Raw genomic sequence first — 22606 nt, 5'->3', positions numbered from 1 at the left:
GTTCACCTACCTGTCAATCAGGGACCCCTCCCCAGGGAGTACCTATTGTTACCCTGGACATGGAGGTGGTACCATGCAAACACTTCCATTTTTCTAAGCTCAGAAAAAAACCAGGTAGAACAAAGCTCTCTCTCCTCGTGGACTTGGGACGAGTGGAGCAGTAAATTATAATTCCCTCGCTCTGCCTTGATTCAGCTCTAATGAGCCTGTGTAGTTTTCTCACTTTGTACGTAAAGTTGATCACACTGCATGCTATGTTTGGGTCTGTACTTAGAATTCTTCTCTAACTAAAAGACAAGAGTCTGGAAATCAATTTTGATTTGACCTAGCCTATAACAACTTGAGTGAATCAGAAACAGAGTTGAGGAGGTTTTGTCACCCACCCAGAGAGGTGTTAGTTTGCTAGGAGTTTTATATGAATGGAGATGAGGAGCAGAGAGATCCAGACAGAGATGGGGGGGGTGGAGAGCTGCAGGACGTCCTCATCCCAGACAGAGGTGAGGGGGACAGAGCTACAGGAAGTCCTCATCCCAGACAGAGGTGAGGGGGACAGAGTTGCAGGACGTCCTCGTCCCAGACAGAGGTGAGGGGGACAGAGCTACAGGAAGTCCTCATTCCAGACAGAGTGAGGAGGGGAGAGCTACAGGAAGTATTCATCCCAGACATCAAGGGTGAGAGGGAGATCAGGGTCGTCCCCCCGAGGTGTGGCTCCTCTCCCAGACCCTCTCCTACACCAGGCAGCTCCTGTGGGTGCTGCTCCCTTCCTAGACTCTCGTGCTGTGGTGCTGGGGGTGGGGTGGTGCTGAATGTGGGCAGGCAGCTGGGGAGCCTCAAGTTTTCGCGGACAGCGACCTCCATGAGGACTAAGGCAGTGGAGACAGCTGGATGCTCTTAGATGGGGTTTGGCTCCTAAACCCACTCAGATGGGCAAAGCACCCAGTCTGTGTGGAGGACTCTCTGACGGCTCAGTCTGTAAAGACGGCTCTCTGAGAGGGTGGGAATGCACGTGCATCGTAGTGGTCAGGACCTGCCTGGGGCTGTCCTCACACCAGGGGGCACCCCCTGGGCTGCCTGTGCTCCATCTCCATCTCCATCACGTCCTCCAGCCTCAGCAGAGGGAGCAGTGGAGGCAGGCTTGGGCCGTGAGTCCGCCTTCCTTCATGCGTGGCCTCTCCGGGATTTTGTTCTGGTGATGAAAGTCTGGCTGACAGAGCAAGCGCAGGAGAGGACCTGAGCTGCGCCGGCCTCCGAGAGACTAGGCCACCAGGGGAGGGAGACTCGCAGTAGCCCACAGGAGGCAGGCCGGAGCATCGGCCCGAGAGAAGCTCCCAGGAATGGAACAGGAGGGGAAGGGCAGACAGAAGTGAGGATTTAAATAAGCGCCGGGTCCACATGTCCAGCGCTGAGTAATGGACACTCCTGGAAAAGAGAATGGAGACTGTGGAAATGGAAAGATGGGCGTTTTCAATCAGAATTATGTGGGACTGCCTCAGCAAGTCACGGAGAATGGAACCGAAAGATGAGTTTGCTTTGGTACATTTACTTATTGACCTACTTGAAAACATCCATTTATTTATTTGAAAGAGTTACAGAGGAAGGAAGAGGCACAGTTAGAGAGAGACAGAGACAGAGACAGAGATTTTCCATCTGCTGGTTCACTCCCTAAATGGCTGCAATGCTGCAGCTGGGCCAGGCTGAAGCCAGGAGCCGGGAACTCCATCCAGGTCTCCCACGTGGGTGCAGGGCCCAAGCACTCCGGCCGTCTTCTGCTGCTTTCCAGGCTACTCGCAGGAAGCTGGACTGGAGGTGGGGCAGAGTTCAGTGGCACTCATGTGGGATGCTGGCCTCACAGGCAGCAGCTTAACCCACTGTGCCACAGCACCAGCCCCACAAACGTTTTATTTAAATCCATGTATGGTTCTTCCATGGTATGCAGTCTTTCCTGCCCTACAGCCAAGGCGCTGAGCCTGCCGTCCCACACGTGTACGGCATTAGCTGCGTGCTCCGTGGATGACAGCTCTGCTCTGTTTTATCTTCTGTCTGTCAGACTTGCCCAGTCTGAAGTTGGCGGCTCAGTCTTGTTGGCGACTGGTTACATTCGGGAGAGAATTGTTCTTTTCTCAAGGCAGAAGGGTAGCTGGAGGGTGGCAGAGAAGGGAGATCTCATGTCTTCATCCATCACACGGGGTGCCTGCTGGGCAGTGCGGCAGGCCCCGTGACTGCTGTGCTGGCGCTCCAAACCTCTGCTCTCGCGCTCCATGGTGCAGATCGTTCTGGAATGAGTGGCAGGGGCATCCTGTGATCGCACAGTGTTCTGGAGTGTCGCAGCCTCCGCTGTGGTCAGTCTCCTGCAGAGCGCTGCTCCGCTCAAATCCTTTCCCTCTGTGCTTTGCAGTTGCTTTGTGTTGCTGAGTTTTCCTGGGAAAGCCTTTTTCTGTTAGTTTCAGCTTTTCTTCATTCATCTGATGAGGCCCTGGGAACTAAACGCATCTGTGTCTTCCCTGTTCTCCTTGGTGACTCATGCTGTGACCGTGTCTCCCTTTAGAGCCCACAGAAGGGACAGGCCCCAGCAGCCCTCTCCTGCCAGTGGGCTGTTATGTCAGAGGCTGTGGGAATGTGAGCGGGGCCGTTTACCTGAGTGCTGGGGCCCACGAGCTGCTCGGCTGTCCTGGGCCCTGCACTAACCTGAGCCCTGTCCAGATCACCCTCTTGAAGTGTCAGCGACGTCGGCTGATGTTCAGGCTGCTCTGGGCCCCGTGACTGCCTGGCACTGAACGCCCTCCCTAGGGGAGCCCTGCCGAGGCTAATGAGAGCTTTCTCTCCTGTGTGTTTTGGAACAGGTGCTGCCCGGCATCCTGCAGAAGCACTGCTGTATCCTCCCAGACAGGAACACAGGTAAGCACCATCTCTTCGTCTGGCCGGAGTCTGTGAGCGTTCCACTTAGCAGTTCGCATTTGGTGGGTTTTTGTGTTTGTTTTTTGTTGTTTTTGGTGAAAGATTCATGTTAGCTGAAAGAAGCAAAAATGCTTTAAAAAAAAAACCTTCCCTGCCGTATGACGAGCTGTGAGCTGTGCGTACAGATCTGATTTTATTTGACAGTTTCAGATGATTGTTGTCTTGGAGTTTTAAGGAGACTGGTTGTCTGACGACGTTGAGTAGTCATCTTTCAAAGCTGCTCCTTGTGGTAACTACGCTTGCTCACAAGGAGGCACCACCTCTGGCTGCAGTGGAGTCCTTGCTCCTCGTTAGGGGAGGGGCTGGAGTGTGTTCTACCCTTGAGACCAGAGGGGTCTCGGTGAGGGAGACGAGTGCGGGGGTCCTGCCTGGGAAGTGGTGCAGCCGTGGCCGAGGGCCTGTGGGGACCCCTGGGCGTGTGGTGCTGCTTTCAAGGAGACACAATGCAGAAAACTAAGATCTAACACAGGAACCTTTGGAACTTTGTTACTTTCAAGCTAAGAATGAAAGTGCAGCCACCAGGAGCTGTTCCCCTGGGGACCTGTGTTTCCTTCTGCTGTGGGGGCTTCTGACTGATTCTGTCACAGGCGTCCTGAGTCCTGAGGGAAAGGGAACGCTGTCTCTGATTCCGCTGAACTCTAGAGGGGCGTATTCATCCCTGGAACAGCCACGCTGGTCACGTGAGAGTCCGCTGCAGAGGAGTTTTGCTGGGTATGAAACAGAGTTGCTGGTATTTCCTTGGTTGCTTTCTACCTGTAACAAAATGAGTCAGAATGGACACTTTGTGATGGCCTGCAGAATTTAATCTCTTGCTGTTGATTTTATTATAATTCAGTGGGAGTCGAGTGCGTTGGCTGCCTGTGGAGCAGTGGGTTTAGAATGTGGTTGGGTCGTTTTTGAGCCGCTGTTTATTTTCTGAACGTCTTGAGCTCTGATGAAAAGGTGAACGGTCAGGTGGGAGGGAGCAGAGACTTCTGTGTACTGTCCGTGCTCCGCAGGGCGTGTGGGGTCACCTGAGAGGGGTTCGCGTCTGGATTGGGCCACATTTCCCAGCTGGATCACTGCTGTGCTGCTGAGAGGGCGAAAACAGCCATTGAATAAATCAAAAGCCAGTACTGCTCTGTGGGAATCTAAGTGGGCTTTAAATATTGAAGCGAGTTTCTGTGCTCTCAGACAGTTGTATAAGACGCTTCGTGCTCAGTGGGGAACGTGGCTCTGTAGAAATCCTGGGATCCTGCTCGAGGACCGAGAAGCTGCCTTCCATCGAGACCGGATGTTGAGGGCATTTGCTCGGCAGTTTCCTTGAAAACATTTTATCTCACACGCTCTTCTCTCTGAAGTCCCAGCAGACTTGCAGCTGCAGCACTGGGTGTGGGAAGGGAGCAGAGGTGGTTGGAACTGCAGCTCCCAAAAATGGACGTTCTTTTGGAATTAAAGATGTTGAGAACGTTAGCTTTTGCTGGGTGATTTGATCTGCTTTGCCCAAAGCTGCTGAGTTATTGAGGGGTTGCGTCTGGAGAGGTCCGCAGACTTCGTTCCCATGGTGCACAGGGGTCCTGGAATGGCTCTGGTTTCTGTCTGCCTGCTGGGTGTGTGGGACAATTCTCATAATTCCTGATTAAGGAGACCGGCTTTGGGAGGGGGCAGAGTTCCTGATTTAGAAGCTGGATGGTGGCGTCGTGAACCCCCCTCGTGACTCTGAGCAGAGCTCCTCCACAGGGCGATGGTGGTGAATCCTGAGCTGTGTGGCTTTACAGGGAGCGTCTCGCTGGGCTGAGTCCCCCATCCCACCCCTGTTTCCTTGTTGGAGTTTCGCTTCCTGTAGAATCGCCATAACTTGGTCAGTGAAGTGCTTCTGAGTTGAGCACGACTGTTTGGAAGACAAGAGCATCACCGGTCACCAAGTTCTCTTGCTGTTATCACTGCTGTGGCCCAGCCGGTTGGCAATGAGAAACCCTAGAGTTTCCTTGCTTCTCCGTGCTGAGGGCAGACCTGGCAAAGGCACTGTGCTTTCATGAGAGCGTGAAGCTGGTGCAGACACTGCTTCCATGAGCATTTGCATCAGCCTGACCCTGACTGGTCTGCCCAGTTCCCATCTCGCTGACTCCCGACTGTCTGGCCCTGGGTGTGCCCTGGGTTTGCACCCGGTCTTCTGGGCTACTGGCGGGAAAGAACAGGGTGCGGAGATCAGACTGCGGGCACCGGGTGCATAGGCGGCTTGCAGGAATGCACGCCATGTTGGTCCCTGCCTCTGGCCTCCCTCCCCTTGTCAGGGCGCCTGTGAGGGAATCACCCAGTGCAGTGGTCACTGGGGCCCAGGGTCCTGGGAGTTGACCTTGTTTCAATTCAGGGCTGGCTCCTTTGCATCTGGATTTAGGCTGCAAGGTCTTGAGTGGGATCCAAGGACTAGGCACAGCTAAGAGTGCAGAACACCAGCCCATGTGCACCTGGACTTAGGGACTTTTTGAGCAGTGACTTTTCATAAACAGCATTTGCCCGCGGTGGCCAGTTCTGGACTGGACCGGTCTTTAAGCATCTCCTCGCCACAGCAGAGAGCTGTCAAGGCTGTCACACCCTGTGTCCCTGGGCTGGTTGGGGCTGGGCTCCAGTCGCTGGGTGTGGATACTGAAGGCAGCTTGGTGGACTGCAGTAACATCTGTATGTGCTGCACACAGAGAGCCGGGAAGAGGTGCAGACGAAGAGGGGTAAGCAGCTGCCCAGTTCTTGTCTTGGTGATCAGCGGGGCTGGCTTAGGAGGTTCACGCCACCTGGCGATGTGGCGCTGAGGCAGGAGTGAGCTGAGTGTGTTCTACTTTTTTGGCTGCTCTCTGGCCGGGCACTGCTCATGGCACCTGTCCGTCTCAGAAGATGGCCCTTCTTCTGCCAAGAGTGTCGCGTGCTTCCAGAGTGGGCCGGCTTTGCAGCATAGCGGTGGCACTCACCTGTGCAAACTCTGACAGCTACAGAGCAGTGAGTGACAGTGCTCAGACAGCAGGGGCTGGTGGCCTGAGCTCCCGACCACTGCGCTTCCAGTGGGCATGAATGGGTGAAGCAGTTTGTGTGCATGTTGGCAGGGAGACTTTCGATGTTCTCCATGTTCTAGGGGGCTGGCTGCTGTTTATTGGCAGTAGGTAATGGAATGCTTCCAGAAGACGCAGGCCTGGCTGCCTCTGGGGTTGGGTGGCACCGGCGAGCTGCCGGTCACTGTTGAACATTGAGTGACAGGTATGCGGCACTGCTGAGGTCTGTGGTGTGGATTCTGCCACCACAGTCATTGATAGGGCTGCCCTGAAGTTCGCAGATGCAGACTGGGAGTTCCCTCAGCGCCTTTGGTGTCTGGGACCCGTCCTGATGCCACACTGGTGGCTGTGATTGGAGCCTGCCCTGCACACGTGGCAGAACCTTCAGTTGCGTATTGGCCGAATGAAGCCTTGCAGTGAAATCTAACCTTTGTAGCAAGTTTCCATTTTAAAAAGTCTGGAGAGGGTGAGCGCAGAGTTGTGCTGCTTGTTTGGGTGTTGCCTGCAGGGAAGAGGCGCAGCGAGCCACTGTTAGTTCTTCAGGGGGCAGTAGGGCTGCTGAGGGATGAACAGCTGCTCTAGCCGGCAGGGCCGTGGCGGCTGGAGTGCTGGAGTCCAGGTTTCCTGTGAGCCGCAGGTGGTAAAGAGCTTCGGCCTCAGCGACAGACAGATGTGCGGACCAGGAGAAGTGTGAAGAGGCGCTGTGTTTCCTGCAGGCCTATCTCCACGGCGGGCGGCTCCCAAGAACTGGTGCTGTGGACGTGTGACATGGCCGGAGTGTACTTCACTCATCCCACACCCGACTCACACCCGCGGGGGCTGTGGCGCCATCCCCTGTGCCACCTTTGGTTCTGACCTGAGTGTGACGCCGAGTGTCTCTGCGCTGCTTTCCCTCTGCAGGCCAGGGGCTAGTTCCCTGTGGGGCAGGAAGCGCCACGCCCATTTTGCAGATGGGAAATGACTCAGAGGACCTGGGACATCCCACGTCCACTCGGTGGCGGCCGTGGCTCACATGCAGGCCTCTCACCCTGGGTCCACGGTGGTGGCACAGTGGCCCGCAGGAGTCCCCCCTGTGGATGAGGTGGCTGGGCCTCTGCTGGAAGGGCACCAGGCCCACAAAGAAGCTTCTTTCCTGAAAACGTCAGGTGGTGGCTCTCCAGGTGGGTTAAAGGCAAGACCTGACTTCTTTGAAAGACCAACTGCTCGTGGTCAGTCTCTTTTACTCAGAGCCTGGGAACACTTACAGTGGCTTCTGTCTCTCCAAGAGGCTGGAGGCTGTGCAGATATACACCTGTGATTCACAGATGGAGAGTTGTCGGAGGCAGAACCCGAGCTGAGTGAATGCAGGCAGCAGGTCCTGCCTCCTCCCGCTCACGGCCAGCAGCCTGCGGCCCGACTTCCTGCTCCCTCTCTCCCATCCACCGACCACGGACAGAACCCCCGGCACGCGTGGATGGGCTTCATCTCAGAACTGGAAGTGGCTCCACTGGAACAGTGGAGGGCTGGGTCAGCAGGCGGGGGCCGACCCTGCTCACTGCTATGGCCCCTTCTTCACCCTTAGCGCCAGCCCAGACGGCCTCTTTGTGCTAAGTGGAAACATGAGCATGGCTTTGGGGATGTGCTCGCTCAGTCTTGGCCCCGTTGTCTGTGCGGCTGGCAGAGCAGACAGGCATGGCTGCCGTCATCGCCCTCCAACCCCACGACACGCACTGAGGTCTGTGGTTTGCACCAGGCTGACGTGGGGATGGAGGGAAATGAGGCTCGAGGCTGAGCTCTGGGCTGCACCTGAGCTCTGAGCACACCTGCTGCCCTCAGACAGGCACAGATTGTTGGGGGCACCCCCAGCAGCTGGCTCTGGGGGCCTAGGGTGGGAGAGGCGGTTCCCGACTCCAAGGCACCTGCTCTGTCTGCCGCCCAGTATGCCTGGTGCTGACTCTGCATGTGCAGCCTGTGAGAGCGTGTCTGGTGGAGCGTGGACTGTGAGGGGAGGACTGTGGGGCAGAGGCGAGGCCTCTCGTGTGGGGACAGAGTCTGCTGTGTGCCTGAGTGGACAGCGTGGTGCCCTCTGGGCTCAGCTGCCTTGTCACAGGCTCAGCCACTCCGTCCCCAGGGAGCAGGAAGGTTTCAGGAAATCCACTGCAGGAGCGAGGACTCTCTGAGGCCCTCAACCTGCATTTCACAGCCCCCCTGAGACACGTGGCTCTCGGCTCCTGGCCCTGGGCAGCACCCGCAGGACCTCTGCTCCTGTCCCCTGCTCCCTGTGTCCACCAACCCAGGCCCCTAGCCCTGTGCATTCACCCTGCTTCCTGTGTCCTTCCTGCTCCTGGTAGTCCCAGCTCCTCATGTGTTAGTGTGTGAGCTTCCAGGAGTTCTCCCAGCGTGACAGGAGACACATGTACATACATGTGGGAAGGTGAAAGTGTCCACAGTGTCACCAGGGACTGACCCAGAACCCAGTCCACACTTCTCAGTGCCCAACAAACAATGGTCGGCCCCAGCCGCCCACCTCCTCTATTCCGTGATGCAGCCATTTTCTCAGGAGTGGCCGTGAAAATGAAAAGCAAAAAGTAAGGGCTCGCTTCTTGGCTTAGGGGACTGTTGTGGAGATGTGGCTGATGTGTGGTCAGCACTGCCCGGGTTCACACTCTGAGGGGTGAGGAACACACCATGGTTAGATGTGGCTGATGCGTGGTCAGCACTGCCCAGGTCTGAGGAGAGGGGCTGGTGCTGTGGCGTAGTGGGTTAATGCCCTGGCCTGTAGTGCCGGCATCCCATGTGGGTGCCAGTTCCAGTCCTGGCTGCTCCAGTTCCGATCCAGCTCTGCTGTGGCTTGGGAAGGCAGTAGAAGATTACCCAAGTCCTTGATCCCCTGTACCCTTGTGGGAGACCTGGAAGAAATTTCTGGCTCCTGGCTTCACATCAGCTCAGCTCTAGGCCATTGCAGCCATCTGGGGAGTGAACCAGCAGATGCAAGACCTCTCTCTCTCTCTCTGGCTCTGGCTCTCTCTATAACTCTTCCAAAAAAATCTTTAAAAAAAGAGCCTGAGGAGAAACTGGAATTAACGGAGAACTGTTGGGTGCATGTGTGTTTGGAGATCTGGGCGTGGTGTTTTGTGGTGCACCCCTTCCCTGCCTGTTTGGTGACCCTGCCTGTTCCACTGTGAGGTGCGCTGGGTCCCCTTTGAAGAGGAGGGGCTGTGGGACAGTGTGGCCACGCCCTCCCCTGCGGGGACACCTGCCTCTGCATTTGTGGGTGGATTTCATGTCTGCAGCTGTGGATGGGCTGTGTGGCTGGACAAGGGTGACTGCCATTCGGGAGTCCACGTGGAAGGACGTCAGTTGAGATGGTGGGCGTTTCCCGAGGGGCTGTGCTGTGGGGCCCCTGTTTCGCGAGGTCCTGTGCTGTTTGCTTACAGCCCCTTATGCTCCCCTCATGCGGCTTTGCTGGTGGCTTCAACCTGGACTGGGTCCAGCTTAAGGTTGGCCAATTGTCTGACAGCCCAGGCTACCGTGTGGGCTCTCCTGGTTGTCATCTGGGCGTGTGGATGGCTGACCTGCGGCTCCTGTGGAGGGGGGTGAGGGGGCATGGTGTGGCCTCGCGGTCACTCCGTGTCTCTGGTATTCACACTGACACCTGTGTCTGTCTTCTGTACACAGAGCCGTGGCTGTCCTCTGGCCACAGTGGCGATTGTGGGAGCCCACCGTGGCTCAGCTTCAGTTCTGAACTAAAGTTGCCCAGCCCTTTGATGCTGTCTTCCTCTCTGGCTCTAACTGGATTAGATTGCTTTGATAAGTAATCAAAAATATCAAAACCCATTTTAACACACATTCGAATCCAGGCCGACTAAACTGCAGAAGCGTTTTGTGAGAGAGAAAGTCTTGGTGTGTCAATGTCCGTCATTATTGGATATGAAGTTGACAGGACTTGGCGCTGTGGTTGACACTGGCTGAATGTGCTAGCAGGAACTGTGCCAGTGCGGGGTCAGCAGGCATGGCCCAGGTCGGACCCTGCCAGGCCCAGGCTCTGAAGCTCACTCTCCTTTCTCTGCCCAAAGCGTGGGGCACAGGCTGGCCACCGCTGGGGTAGGGCGGCACTGAGCGCCATGGGGTGCTTGTCCCAGCTGTTCCTTGCCATGCGGGTCTTGCCATGGTGTGGCTCGGGAACAGGGCCTGGTGTTGGCATTGGGACCATAAGAAATGGGGTTATGTGGGTGACGGGCAGCTGCCTGTTGTGCGGGAGCCAGGATTTCCAGGAAGCATGTTTGTGGAAAGTGCGTGAGAGGATGGTGAGAGGACCTGGCTCCTTGTGGGTCTGCGTCCTGCCGGCGGGGGGGGGGGTGGGGGTCATGCCTCCCCTCCCCCACCCCTCTCTCGCCTTCCCTGTCCCCTCTCCTTTCCTCTCCATCTCCCATCTCCCTCCCTCCCCCTCCCTCCCTTCCTCCCCCTCCCTCCCTCTCCCTCTCCCTCCTGCCCCTCTCTCTCTCCCACCCTCTCCTCTCTCTCCAACTCCCCTCTCCCCGTTTTACCTCTCCTCCCCCTCCCTCTCCCTCCCTCCCCTCTCCCTCTCTCTAACTCCCCTCTCCCCCCTTTTACCTCCCCTCTCCCTCCCTCCCCTCCCTCCCCCTCCCCCTTCCCCCTCCTCCCACCACACACTCCAGTCTTCCCTGTTGCTACCACGTGGCCCATCCATCATTTTTCTTGTGCTTGGGGCCTGTGCTTGCCCTGTCTTCCTTGTCACCTTCGGGACGTGGTGCAGCTTGCGCTGCCTTTTCTGTGTGTCATCACGCTCGCCGATAAATCTCGTTCTGTGCATCTCTTCGCAGCCTCTCTGCTCTTCCTCCTGTGCTCCTAGCGGTCACTCTCGTGTTGCCAGAAGCAGCCACTCTTGATGTTCCTTTCCCGTTTTTGTGGCCCGCCCTCCACGTGTTCCTGGGACTTGGGCATTTTGTGTATCTGGTCACGCGTGCTGGAGAGAAGGGGTGTGGCTTCTGGTATTGCCCCAGAGATGGGATGTGGGGTGGCCCTGGCCGATGGTCCCTCTTCCACCGGCAGAGTAGCAGCCTCAGCCTCAGTTTCTGTGATTGTTCCCCTCGCCTCCTGCCAGTCCATGCTGAGTGTGTGGAGTGGCTGCTGGCCCCTGCAGGCCCCTCTTCCTCCCTGTCTGTGCTGAGTGTGTGGCGTGTGCTGTGTCAGCCCCACAGAGGCAGCCTGGTGGGGGGACTTCTGCTCTCCAGGGTCACTGAGACATCTGGGGGGCAGATCTGAACAGCTTCTCTCTGAGATGACACTGTCCCCAGTCCTGGGTGGAAGTGAGTGTGGAGCTGCATTGTGGGCTAGGGGACGACAGGTCACCCTGCACCGATGCCATGTGAGTTGTTGGTGTCAGACCCCTGGAGATGACACCACGGTTTAGTGTGGCCTTGGCTGCTCCTGCTTCTGTTCTCAAAAGCCCTCTGATGGAGCTGGCAGGGACCGCATGGCAGCTGCAGGAGGCATTCCCAACCAGCCCCCATGGCCTGTGCTGTCCACCAGCATCAGAGAGGGAGGGAGAGGGAGAGAGAGATGGGGAGGGAAGGAGGACAGAGAGGGAGGGAAAGGGAGGGGGAGAGGGAGAAGGAGGGAGAGGGAAAGATGGGGAGGGAAGGAGAGGGAGAGATGGGGACAGAGGGAGTGAGAGATGGGGAGGGAGAGAGGGAAAGGGAGGGAGAGAGGGAGATGGGGAGGGAGGGAGAGGGAGAGATGGGGAGGGAGAGAGAGGGAGAGGGAGAGATATAGAGGGAGAGGGAGAGAAGGGGTTGGAGGACGAAGGGGAGATGGGGAGGGAGAGGAAGAGATGGGGAAGTTGAGAGGGGGAGATGGGGAGGGAGAAGGAGGGGGAGATGGAGAGAGAGGAGAGAGAGATGGGGAAGGAGGGTGAAGGGGAGACAGTGAGAGATGGGAAGGGAGGGAGATGGAGAGAGAGAAATGGGGAGAGAGAGTGAGAGAGATGGGGAGAGAAAGATGGGGAGGGAGATGGAAAGGGAGAGAGATGAGGAGGGAGAGAGAGAAGGCAGGGGGATAGAAAGATGGGGAGGGAGGGAGAGGTGGGAAGGGAGAGGGAGGGAGGGAGGGAGAGTGAGTAACTGCTGATGAAGTTCCTGTTTGAAGATCGGAGACAGTTTTAACTGAACAGCAAGCAGGGCCACGGAGGCGTCTGACGTGGAGATGTGTGCCATGGAGGTGGAGACTGGAGCGGGCGTGCTGTCCCTTGCGATGAAGACAGCTGCTTGGGGTGGAAAACTCCCTGGGTGGTCTCAGCACCCCTGCGTGCGCCCAGGGCCATGGGGGGCTTCCTGTGCTGCTGTGCAGACGTGGGTTCACTTGGACAGTGATGGATTCTTCCTGCAGGTGCTGGCTTATGTAGCCGAGCCGTTTTGTTGCTAGCCGGGTATTTGGGAGGCGCGTGAATCACAAGGGAAAGTCTTGATTTATGGCAAGTGTGCTCTGGTGTGCGAGCTGGGGCTGCTATGTAGGGACATCAAGGATTGGTGCACAGACCATGAAAGCAAGAAAAAAAAATGTTTCTTGTGGGGAAAAGCAGCCATGGATTTTGAAGTATTCCTGGGTCCTGAGGCTGTTCTGTGACTGTAGCCTGTCACAGCCAAGCTACTGCATGCTCTGTTAGCCGTGGCACAAGCTACCACGTGTCAGGCCATGTCACAGCCAGGCTACTGCGTGCTCTGTTAGCCGTGGCACAAGCTGCCACATGTCAGGCCGTGTCTCAGTCAGGCTATTGCGTGTAGTGTTGACTATGGCACAAGCTGCCACGTGTCAGGCTGTGTCACCATCAGGCTACTGCGTGTTGTGTTGACTATGGCACAAGCTGCCACATGTCAGGCCATGTCACAGTCAGGCTACTGCGTGTTGTGTTGACTGTGGCACAAGCTGCCACGTGTCAGGCTGTGTCACAGTCAGGCTACTGCGTGTTGTGTTGACTATGGCACAAGCTGCCACGTGTCAGGCTGTGTCACAGTCAGGCTACTGCGTGTTGTGTTGACTATGGCACAAGCTGCCACATGTCAGGCCGTGTCTCAGTCAGGCTACTGCGTGTAGTGTTGACTATGGCACAAGCTGCCACGTGTCAGGCCATGTCACAGTCAGGCTACTGCGTGTTGTGTTGACTATGGCACAAGCTGCCACGTGTCAGGCCGTGTCTCAGTCAGGCTACTGCGTGTAGTGTTGACTATGGCACAAGCTGCCACGTGTCAGGCTGTGTCACCGTCAGGCTACTGCGTGTTGTGTTGACTATGGCACAAGCTGCCACGTGTCAGGCTGTGTCACCGTCAGGCTACTGCGTGTTGTGTTGACTATGGCACAAGCTGCCACGTGTCAGGCCGTGTCTTAGTCAGGCTACTGCATGCTCTGTTAGCCGTGGCACCAGCTGCCACGTGTCAAGCCATGTCTCAGTCAGGCTATTGCGTGTTGTGTTGACTATGGCACAAGCTGCCACGTGTCAGGCTGTGTCTCAGTCAGGCTACTGCGTGTAGTGTTGACTATGGCACAAGCTGCCACGTGTCAGGCCATGTCACAGTCAGGCTACTGCGTGTAGTGTTGACTATGGCACAAGCTGCCACGTGTCAGGCCGTGTCTCAGTCAGGCTACTGCGTGTTGTGTTGACTGTGGCACAAGCTGCCACGTGTCAGGCCATGTCACAGTCAGGCTACTGCGTGTTGTGTTGACTATGGCACAAGCTGCCACATGTCAGGCTGTGTCTCAGCCAGGCTGCTGTGTAGCCAGCTACACCACACCCTGGTGGGTGTTCCCTACTTTGTGAGAGGCTTCTGGAGAGCAAGCTGGGTGACCAGGTGCCCACTGTATGTCCGGACATCTTTGTAAAGGTGACGCTGATCTAGGGTGGAGCTGGCTCCAATGCCGCTATCCTCCTGTGGTGGTGTGTGAGGAAGATCCTGACGGACAGATTGCTGTGGGGATCTGTGATGCCCACGGGGAGTTGGCTGTGGTAGTTCCACCCTGTGTGTCCTGTTTCACGCGTGAATTTCCACCCAGGAGCTGCAGCAGGAAGAGAGCTGAGCCTGTTCTCATGCTGTCCCCTGGAACTCACAGTTCCTGAGGTCGACTCACCGTTGGGGTGTTTGCCAGGAAGGAGACAGTTGGTGATGTTTAAATGCATCTCTTCAAAGCTGCCGAGGAAGATGCCAGGAGTCAGGGCGTACCTTGCTGCTTTGCCTGACCCCTTGCGCTGGGTGCCCGGGGAGCAGCTCAGGAGCCTCTGAGGCTGAGCTGGGTTCATCCTGTGCTTGCATCAGATGTCAGGGACCCCATCCCTGGGGACACACCACAGGGCCGAGCACCACTGGTTGAGGGAAATGTCTGAGTCTGGCTTATAAATAAGCAAGTGCTCAAAGACGCCAGAGCTGCTGTTACCGAATGCATGCTGAGCTGTGCAGCAGGTGCTCCGGTCCTCCAGCCGTGGGACTCAGCGAGCTCTGCAGCCCCCTGCAGGCGTCGCGTCGCGTGGGGCCACACCTCACCTGCTGCCTGCCTGTGGATGTGGGGACACAGTCCTGAGGGCGTGCACGTCTGGAAGGGGTTTCCAGCTGCATCCTGTGCCCTGGGGCCCTGTGCTGGCTGCCCGCACTGGCTGGGGGGTGGTTCTGCTGGCAGTGTAACTCCCTCCAGGAGGCGCCTGTACTTCCCGAGCGGTGAGGGCAGGCGATGAGTTCTTCCCGGCCTTGGGCCCATGTGGACACTACCAGCATCACCATGAGGTGTCTGAGAGCCTTGGGGTGAAGGGGGCGTGGCTTCTGACCTGTGTTCAGGATGGCAGTGTCCAGGCTGACACCCTGCATGTGACGCTAGTGTGGTCTCTGAGACGGGTGGCGCCCAAGGTCCCAGGTGTGTATATTGGAGGCCATAATGCACACGAAGTGAAGGGATCAAAGTCAGGCTTGGGTGCTCTGTGTCCCTCTCACTGAAAGGGAATGGGAATTTGTGGGGTCTAAGCTCGGGGCTGAGGTTGGTGCTTGGGGGTCAGGCAGAGCCCAGGCAGGGGGCAGGGCAGTGGACCATGTTGGCCTTGCTTGGCCTGGCTTTGCTCTCAAAAGCTGGCCTTACTTACAGATGTACAGCATAGACTGCTTTTTGCTTCCACACAATGAAGTTTGAGTTAACCTCAGCAAGGCGTAGCAGAGGACAGGGCGTGGAGTGAGGTCCTGCACAGGGGTCGGCAGCTCTGAGCCAAGTGGGGGCTGCACAGCTCCTGGGGGAGGCGACTGAGGGGCTGGCCAGGGCTATGCACGATTGTGAATTCAGGGTGCAAGGCTGAGGGGCTGGCCGGGGACTGGGCCGGCACTGATGCAGGACCTCAAAGAGAACAGCTGCCTGTGCCCAGCAGGACACCGCAGGGACCGTGCTCCTCCCCGAGGAGCCTAGGACAAGGTGAGTGCACAACTTCCCGACAGCTCCAGGCGTTCCCTGAACTCCATGGGGTGTGTGTGTGTGAAACTGTTCTGTGTAAGCTGAGTAAGGGCCAAGGCCTGGGGGCCACTGGCCAAGGAGAGGGGGCCAGAGACTGGGGAGAGGCTGGGGTCCCGAGGTCCAGCTGGGAAGTTCCCCGGGCAAGGTCACTGAGGGCAAGGTGGGCTCAGGACTGGCGGCACGTCACTCGGGGAAATCCAGCACGGGGAAGTTTTCCTGGTGGAGGCCCGCAGTGGACGCATGTGCAGAAGGGCCTTGTAGGAGATGAGGGCACTGACTGGGTCCAGCCCAGCTGTGCAGAGGGGCCTGGTAGGAGGTGAGGGCACTGACTGGGCCCAGCCCAGGGACATGCTGGGGAGGTGAGGGCACTGATTAGGTCCAGCCCAGCCTTGTAGAGGGGCCTGGTAGGAGGTGAGGGCACTGACTGGGTCCAGCCATGCAGAGGGGCCTGATGGGGAGGTGAGGGCACTGACTGGGCCCAGCCCAGGGGCATGCTGGGGAGGTGAGGGCACTGATTAGGTCCAGCCCAGCCTTTAGAGGGGCCTGATGGGGAGGTGAGGGCACTGACTGGGCCCAGCCCAGGGGCATGCTGGGCAAGTGAGGGCAGTGACCGAGTCTGGCTCCTGGAACTCATTAGACTCTTGCTATGAGAACACGTGGTGATCTTAGGTGGCCTGGGCCTGTGCTCACTGGCATCTGGACAGTGAGGCGACTCCAGCCCACAAGTTGACAGCCAGTGAGGGTGGTCACAGGTGAGGCTGGAGGCCCCACACACCAATGGTGGGAGGCAGCTCCCTCTGGCCGTTCCTCACGTCTTAGTCACGGCGAGTCCAGCCGAGTGCCCTGTGTCAGTCAGGAGTGTGGGGCAGATGCAGCCCAGCTGCCCTGGTGGACTCTGGGGCTGTCAGGGGCTGATGTGGGATCTGGACGTGTTGGGTGTGAGCCCTGGGCTGATGCTGGGGGTTCGGCCAGTGTGGGAGGAGGAATCTCGAAGCTGTGTCTGAAGCAAGGGGAGTGCAGGAACCCTCAGGCTGGGTTGTGGGGAGCCTGCAGGATGGCTCGCAGGGCTGGACCCACTGTGGAGCCTGTCTAGCTCAGGGTCGCTGCACAGGGCATGAGGCAGCCTCGGCCTGCCTTGGGGGATGTAGAAGAAAAGTCCTGTGGTGGCCTCAGAGCCGTGTGGGGGATGCACCCGGAGACCTCCCCGAAAACCTCACGGCATGCAGCAAAATTGCCGTGTTGGTCCCAGGTCTGCTGGTGACAGAATGCACCAGATTTGGGGCTTCTACCTGGGGTCCTGGGAATCAGTCCCCGTGCAACAGGACTGAGGCTGTCACAGGTGCTGGCGTGTGTGTGACGCATGTGGGGATCCACAAATGCCTCAGGTCCCTACCACCAGAAGAAGACCCAGGACCTTGTGTTGGTGATTTTAAAGCAGCAGAGGTGGCCGGCTTTGAGACACTGGCCACAGAGCGGGCATGGCCACGTGATGGGGAGCTTGAGGACTCTGGCCACAGAGTGGGCAGGGCCACGTGATGGGGAGCTTGAGGACTCTGGCCACAGAGCGGGCAGGGCCACGTGATGGGGAGCTTGAGGACTCTGGCCACAGAGCGGGCAGGGCCATGCGATGGGGAGCTTTGAGACGCTGGCCGCAGAGCGGGCAGGGCCATGCGATGGGGAGCTGGGAAATGCCACTTGATGAGTGGAGTTTGACGCGTGTTTTATGACTCTTACAGCATTCACCTAAACTCTCCTTAAGTTAGGATAATCCTAGTGCAGCTACAGGAGGCGGCTGGGGACAGACTGGGGATGTGCACAGCAAATGGTGCCTGTGCCTGCCGGGGACAGGAGAAGGCCCTGTGATGGAAAACAGGCCAGCCCAGGTGTACTGTGCAGTTACCTGGGGAAGACTCCATGCTGGGCTCCAGTTCCCCTTGCAAACCAGTGGAGATGGCTCTTGGGTCTCAGGGCCATCCCTGACCCTAAGGCTATGGTCTGTGTGGTGTCTGCACATAGCATATGACACATGAGCACAACAGGCACATGCTGTGATCAGCAGGGAACGTGTGCAGCACATGGCACCATCAACACAAGACACGCCATGGTCTACACTGAATACACACAGAGTACTTCACATCAACACAACACATGGTGCTGAGGTCTACACTGCATACACAGAGTACTTCACATCAACACAACACATGGTGCTGAGGTCTACACTGCATACACAGAGTACTTCACATCAACACAAGACATGCATGCTGTGGTCTACACTGCATACACACAGAGTACTTCAGATCAACACAACACACACGTTGTGTCTACACTGCATACACACAGAATACTTCAGATCAACACACATACACATTGTGTCTATACTGAATACGTACAGCATAGGTCAAATCAACACAACACATATATGATGTGGTCTACACTGAATACATACAGAATAGGTCAGATCAACACAACACACACACACACCCTGGTCTACACTGCACACACACAGAATACTTCACATCAACATACTACACAGACTGTGACCTATGTAACACATGGCACACATAAGTATACTGTGCTCCTGTGCTGCGTACATGACCGTGCCCATCTACATGCTATGCAGTATGTCCTATGTGTGTGTGTTGTGTGAATTTCTACATCACACATACACAGCCTGTATAGCTTATGGCCTGACACAACATTTGTGTGTGTGTGTGCATCTCTGCATCATGCATACACAGCATGTGTAGTATATGGCCTGGCACAGCATGTGTGTGTGTGTGTGTGCATTTCTACACCAGACATTCACAGCATATGCAGCAAATGGCCTGGCACAACATGTGTGTATGTGCATGTGTGTGTGCGTGTATGTGTGTGTGTGCTGTGTTTCTCTATATCATGCATACACAACCTGTGTAGCATGTTGCCTGGCACACCAAGTTGGCATTGGTGGAAACAGGTTTTGTACCATCAGACAACACTGGTGACCACTCTCCAGCCCCATGGAAATGGCCACACCTCCAGGAGTAGTGCTCTCAGGAGGAGGATTGTTTCTGTGTGGTTTTCAGAAAACCCTGATTGAACATGAAATCCCAACAGGCTGCACTGTAATGACGCGTGTCTTGACAGGAGTTAGTTCTGCTGGCACTGAGAGGAGATGCTGCTGTAAACAGTGACAACAGGATTATATTTCCTGGAGTGGTGTTGGGCCTGGTGGGTAGACGTGCCGGTTTAAGATGCCTGTGTCCCACACTAAGAGCCTGGTTCCACACCCAGCTCCAGCTCCTGATCCCCGTCTCCTGCTGATGCAGACTGGGATGCAGCAGATGGTGGCTCAAGTGCTTGAGGTTCTCTGTCCCATGGAGGGGACCTGGATTGAGTACTTGAAATGTGGCTTCAACCTGGCCCAGCCCCAGCGTTTTCAGGCATTTAGACATGGGTCCAGAAAATCGGAGAACTCCGTCTCAGTATGTGCTTCTCAGATAGGTAAATAAGCACATACATTGATTAATTAATGTTAAATGCTAAGTCTCTGTGTTGCCCATGGGGAATATCCAGAATCAGAGCCCTCAATAGCTGTGGGGGTGGTGTCTGTGTGCAGCCATGTCAGCTGTGGGGGACTCGTGCCCTCTGTGTATGTAGCCATGTCAGCTGTGGGGGTGGTGTCTGTGTGCAGCCATGTCAGCTGTGGGGGAGGTGTCTGTATGTAGCCATGTCAGCTGTGGGGTGGTGTCTGTATGTGCAGCCATGTCAGCTGTGGGGGTGGTGTCTCTGTGCAGCCATGTCAGCTGTGGGGGACTCGTGCCCTCTGTGTATGTAGCTATGTCAGCTGTGGGGGTGGTGTCTGTGTGCAGCCGTGTCAGCTGTGGGAGAGGTGTCTGTATGCAGCCATGTCAGCTGTGGGGGTGTTGTCTCTATGCAGCCATGTCAGCTGTGGGGGTGGTGTCTGTGTGCAGCCATGTCAGCTGTGGGGTGGTGTCTGTGTGTGCAGCCATGTCAGCTGTGGGGTGGTGTCTGTGTGTAGTCATGTCAGCTGTGGGGTGGTGTCTGTGTATGTAGCCATGTCAGCTGTGGGGGTGGTGTCTGTGTGCAGCCATGTCAGCAGTGGGGGTGGTGACTGTGTGTGCAGTCATGTCAGCTGTGTGGGTGGTATCTGTGTATGTGTAGTGTATTAGCTGTGGGGGTGGTGTCTGTGTGCAGCCATGTCAGCTGTGGGGGTGGTGACTGTGTGCAGCCATGTCAGCTGTGGGGGTGGTGTCTGTGTGTGCAGCCATGTCAGCTGTGGGGTGGTGTCTGTGTGTAGTCATGTCAGCTGTGGGGTGGTGTCTGTATGTAGCCATGTCAGCTGTGGGGGTGGTGTCTGTGTGCAGCCATGTCAGCAGTGGGGGTGGTGACTGTGTGTGCAGTCATGTCAGCTGTGTGGGTGGTATCTGTGTATGTGTAGTGTGTTAGCTGTGGGAGTGGTGTCTGTGTGAAGCCATGTTAGCGGACAGTGGAGCCCGCAGGTCAGCCCAAAGCGGGGTGCATTGGAGCAGCTGGGTGGCTGCTGTGTCAGGAAGCGCAGAGCCCCACAGTCCCCAGCTGTAGGTTTTTTAGGAACCACACCAGCACTCAGTCCGTATGGGAGATGTACAGCAGCTCACAGCACAGTGTGGATGGCCCTGGCCCTGGGGACATCATGTGTGACCCAGACGTGCAGCCAGCATCCATGGCATGTAGCTCAGCGCGGTCCTGGCTGCAGATCGTGTGCGTTGAGTGGAGTGGCAGCTGGTGTTGGGACTGGGGGCCATTGGTTCAGCAGTCAGTGAGGTCAGGGACTTTGGAGAATGTGACATGTTGGGGGCTGGACAGCTACGGCTGAGCAGTGTGCATGGCTTTGCTGTCCTGGGCACCGTGCCACCCACCCAGAGATGTGCACTTCAAGTGGTGACCTAGTTCTTGTAGCTCTTCGGTTATGAAGCACTGATGGGAAACCCCCACCTGCCACCAGAGGTGGCCGGCAGGGCACCATCCCCACGGGTGGCTTCCTGGAGTGGCTTCTGTGCACTGGGGCTGTCCCCCTGGAGTGTGGCACTGCAGGCCTGTAGCACTTCACCCATGTCTGTCCGTGAGTTCTGACCAGATGGCCACAGAACTCATCTTCCAGCGTCTCCTCCCAGCGCAGGTCCCCTGTGCTTCCGATGTGGGCTTCAGGCTGGTGAGGCTGCACCACAGCTGGCTGTGGAAGGTCTGTCCGGCAGGAGCCTATGGGCCACACAGTGTTGTTGGGGGCTCTTCACTCCGCCCTGTGGTGAGGCCCATCCTCTCCACCCTGCTGGGAGCACAGAGGAACAGCTTCTCATGCTCCCAGCATCGTAAGGCTCGCCTGGGCAGGCGGAAACTGCAGGCATCTCCGGCTCTGCCTCTCCCGCTCACAGCAGCTGGGACGTCTGCGAGCCAGCTCTCCTGGGCCGGGATCCCGCGTCTTGGAATTTCATGACGATTTTCCCCCTCACACAGGTGCTAGCTCCGTGCTCTGTCCTCCCAGCCAGGCCGGCGGAGGTCGGAGGTACATCCAGTGCTTCTCCTTGACCTGTACAAGCAGTGCTGAGTCGGGGAGCCAGTGGGTGCTGTCAGATCTCACTGCTGATCCTGAGGGCGTCGGGGCCCCGAGGCCGGCCACAGGCTGCTGGTTTGCTAGAGGGACCCTCTGTAGAGGAAGGCGGTACATGGGGTGGGTATGGGGAACCCAGGAGCCAGCTTCCGGGGCCTCTCCCCACGTAGCAACACAGGATGGCTCAGTTCCCACAGCAACGCCTGGTGGCAGCAGTTGGCCATACCACACTTGGATTAAGGTATCTGTGAACGTTACGTGTTGATTAGGCTGAAAACGTTCTTGTTAGCGGAAACGTTCTGGTTGTGAGCCCTGGGAGCTGGCCCGAGTCTCGCTGTCAGGCTCTGGGTCTGCGAGTGTTGAGTACCAGGCCTGGAGGCATGGGGACCCTGGGAGCGAATGCCCTGGAGCTGATGCCAGAGGCACAGCTGTGTGCCTGTAAAGCGGTGACTGCTCTGGGCTGGCGCCTGGCTGTGCTGGGAAGTTTGCCTCATCAGGACGCGAACACGTGTGCCTGTTGCTCGCCCTTCCCGGTGGTCCTGTGGGCGGGAGCCGACCCTTCCTGCACTCCAAGGGGTAGAGCCGTCCCTCCCGGACCCTGCTTGGCACCTTCCTTGTGCCTTGATGTGCCGGGTCCAAGAAAAAGACTCCCAGCACCTCCTCCCCTTTCTCTCCGGTCTCAGGAGCTAGTGAGGCCGTCAGTGCTGGGCTGAGTGAGGATCTCAGCTTCAGCCCCGAGAGCAAGACTTCCTGATTTTGTTTCCATTCAGTGCTGAGTTTACGGTGTGCACGGCAGTGCCTCAAGGCCGAGGCATTGGCTGCTGGCCGTCAGCTCCTCCCTCTCAGGTGCCCGGGCTGCTGACGTTGCTCAGTTGCTCAGTTTCATGTGCTTGACCCTGGGAGAGAGTTTCCAACCCCCCGGGGAGACTGACACGTGCTGCCTCGTGTGCCCACGTGGCGCTCTGTGTGCCCTGAGCCTTGGATCTCCCTGATTCCTGCGGCTGAGACCCTGCCCCATCCCTGTCTTTCTCACCCAGCCTCTGGGGCAGCCGAGGCGTCCATGTGTACAGAGCCTGAGGACCCTGTCTGCCGAGAGCCTGCCGTGTGTCAGCCCATGGGGTGCAGTGCAGGTCCCTGAGAGTTCCTTGTTGGGAGACTTGCAAGCACCTGCTCCGCCTCCTATAGGCCCTCCCATGTCCTCCTGTTTCTTTCCCCCTGCCCTTGTCTCTGTCTGCACCCCGTACTCACACACACATATGCAACTGCTCTGTGCTCACACATGTGCAATACTCCTCTTACTCACGCACATGCATATGCACCTGATTGGTGCACAGACATGTACAGTGCACGACAGTACCGATGGACCCACACATACAGAGACCCCCCCCATACTCAGGAAAATGCATGTATATACCTGCTGGGTGCTCACAGATATTCAGAGCCGCCCAAACTCAGGTGCACACAAGTAGCACTTGTTCCCTGCTGACACACAGACACACACGGAGGAAAGGATGTCCTGGCCTGGGGGCGGTCACTGCTGGTCTGAATGCACACAGGGCCCTGT

General features: G+C 57.2%; 1 protein-coding gene across 1 annotated transcript in view; it reads left to right on the top strand.

Annotated features, from left to right (window-relative positions):
• The first annotated feature begins 2258 nt into the window (after positions 1-2258).
• The window catches only part of DLGAP2 (DLG associated protein 2), a 441306-nt gene continuing 420958 nt past the window's right edge, over positions 2259-22606 (top strand). Inside the window, exons 1-2 of the mRNA XM_062198983.1 lie at positions 2259-2270; positions 2814-2895. Of these exons, the coding sequence (XP_062054967.1) occupies positions 2259-2270; positions 2814-2895 (94 nt within the window). The remainder of the gene's footprint in view (positions 2271-2813; positions 2896-22606) is intronic.

This window comes from Lepus europaeus, chromosome 8, assembly GCF_033115175.1.
Source record: "Lepus europaeus isolate LE1 chromosome 8, mLepTim1.pri, whole genome shotgun sequence".
Classification (NCBI taxonomy): Eukaryota; Metazoa; Chordata; class Mammalia; order Lagomorpha; family Leporidae; genus Lepus; species Lepus europaeus.
This window is presented reverse-complemented; position numbering and strand designations above follow the sequence as displayed.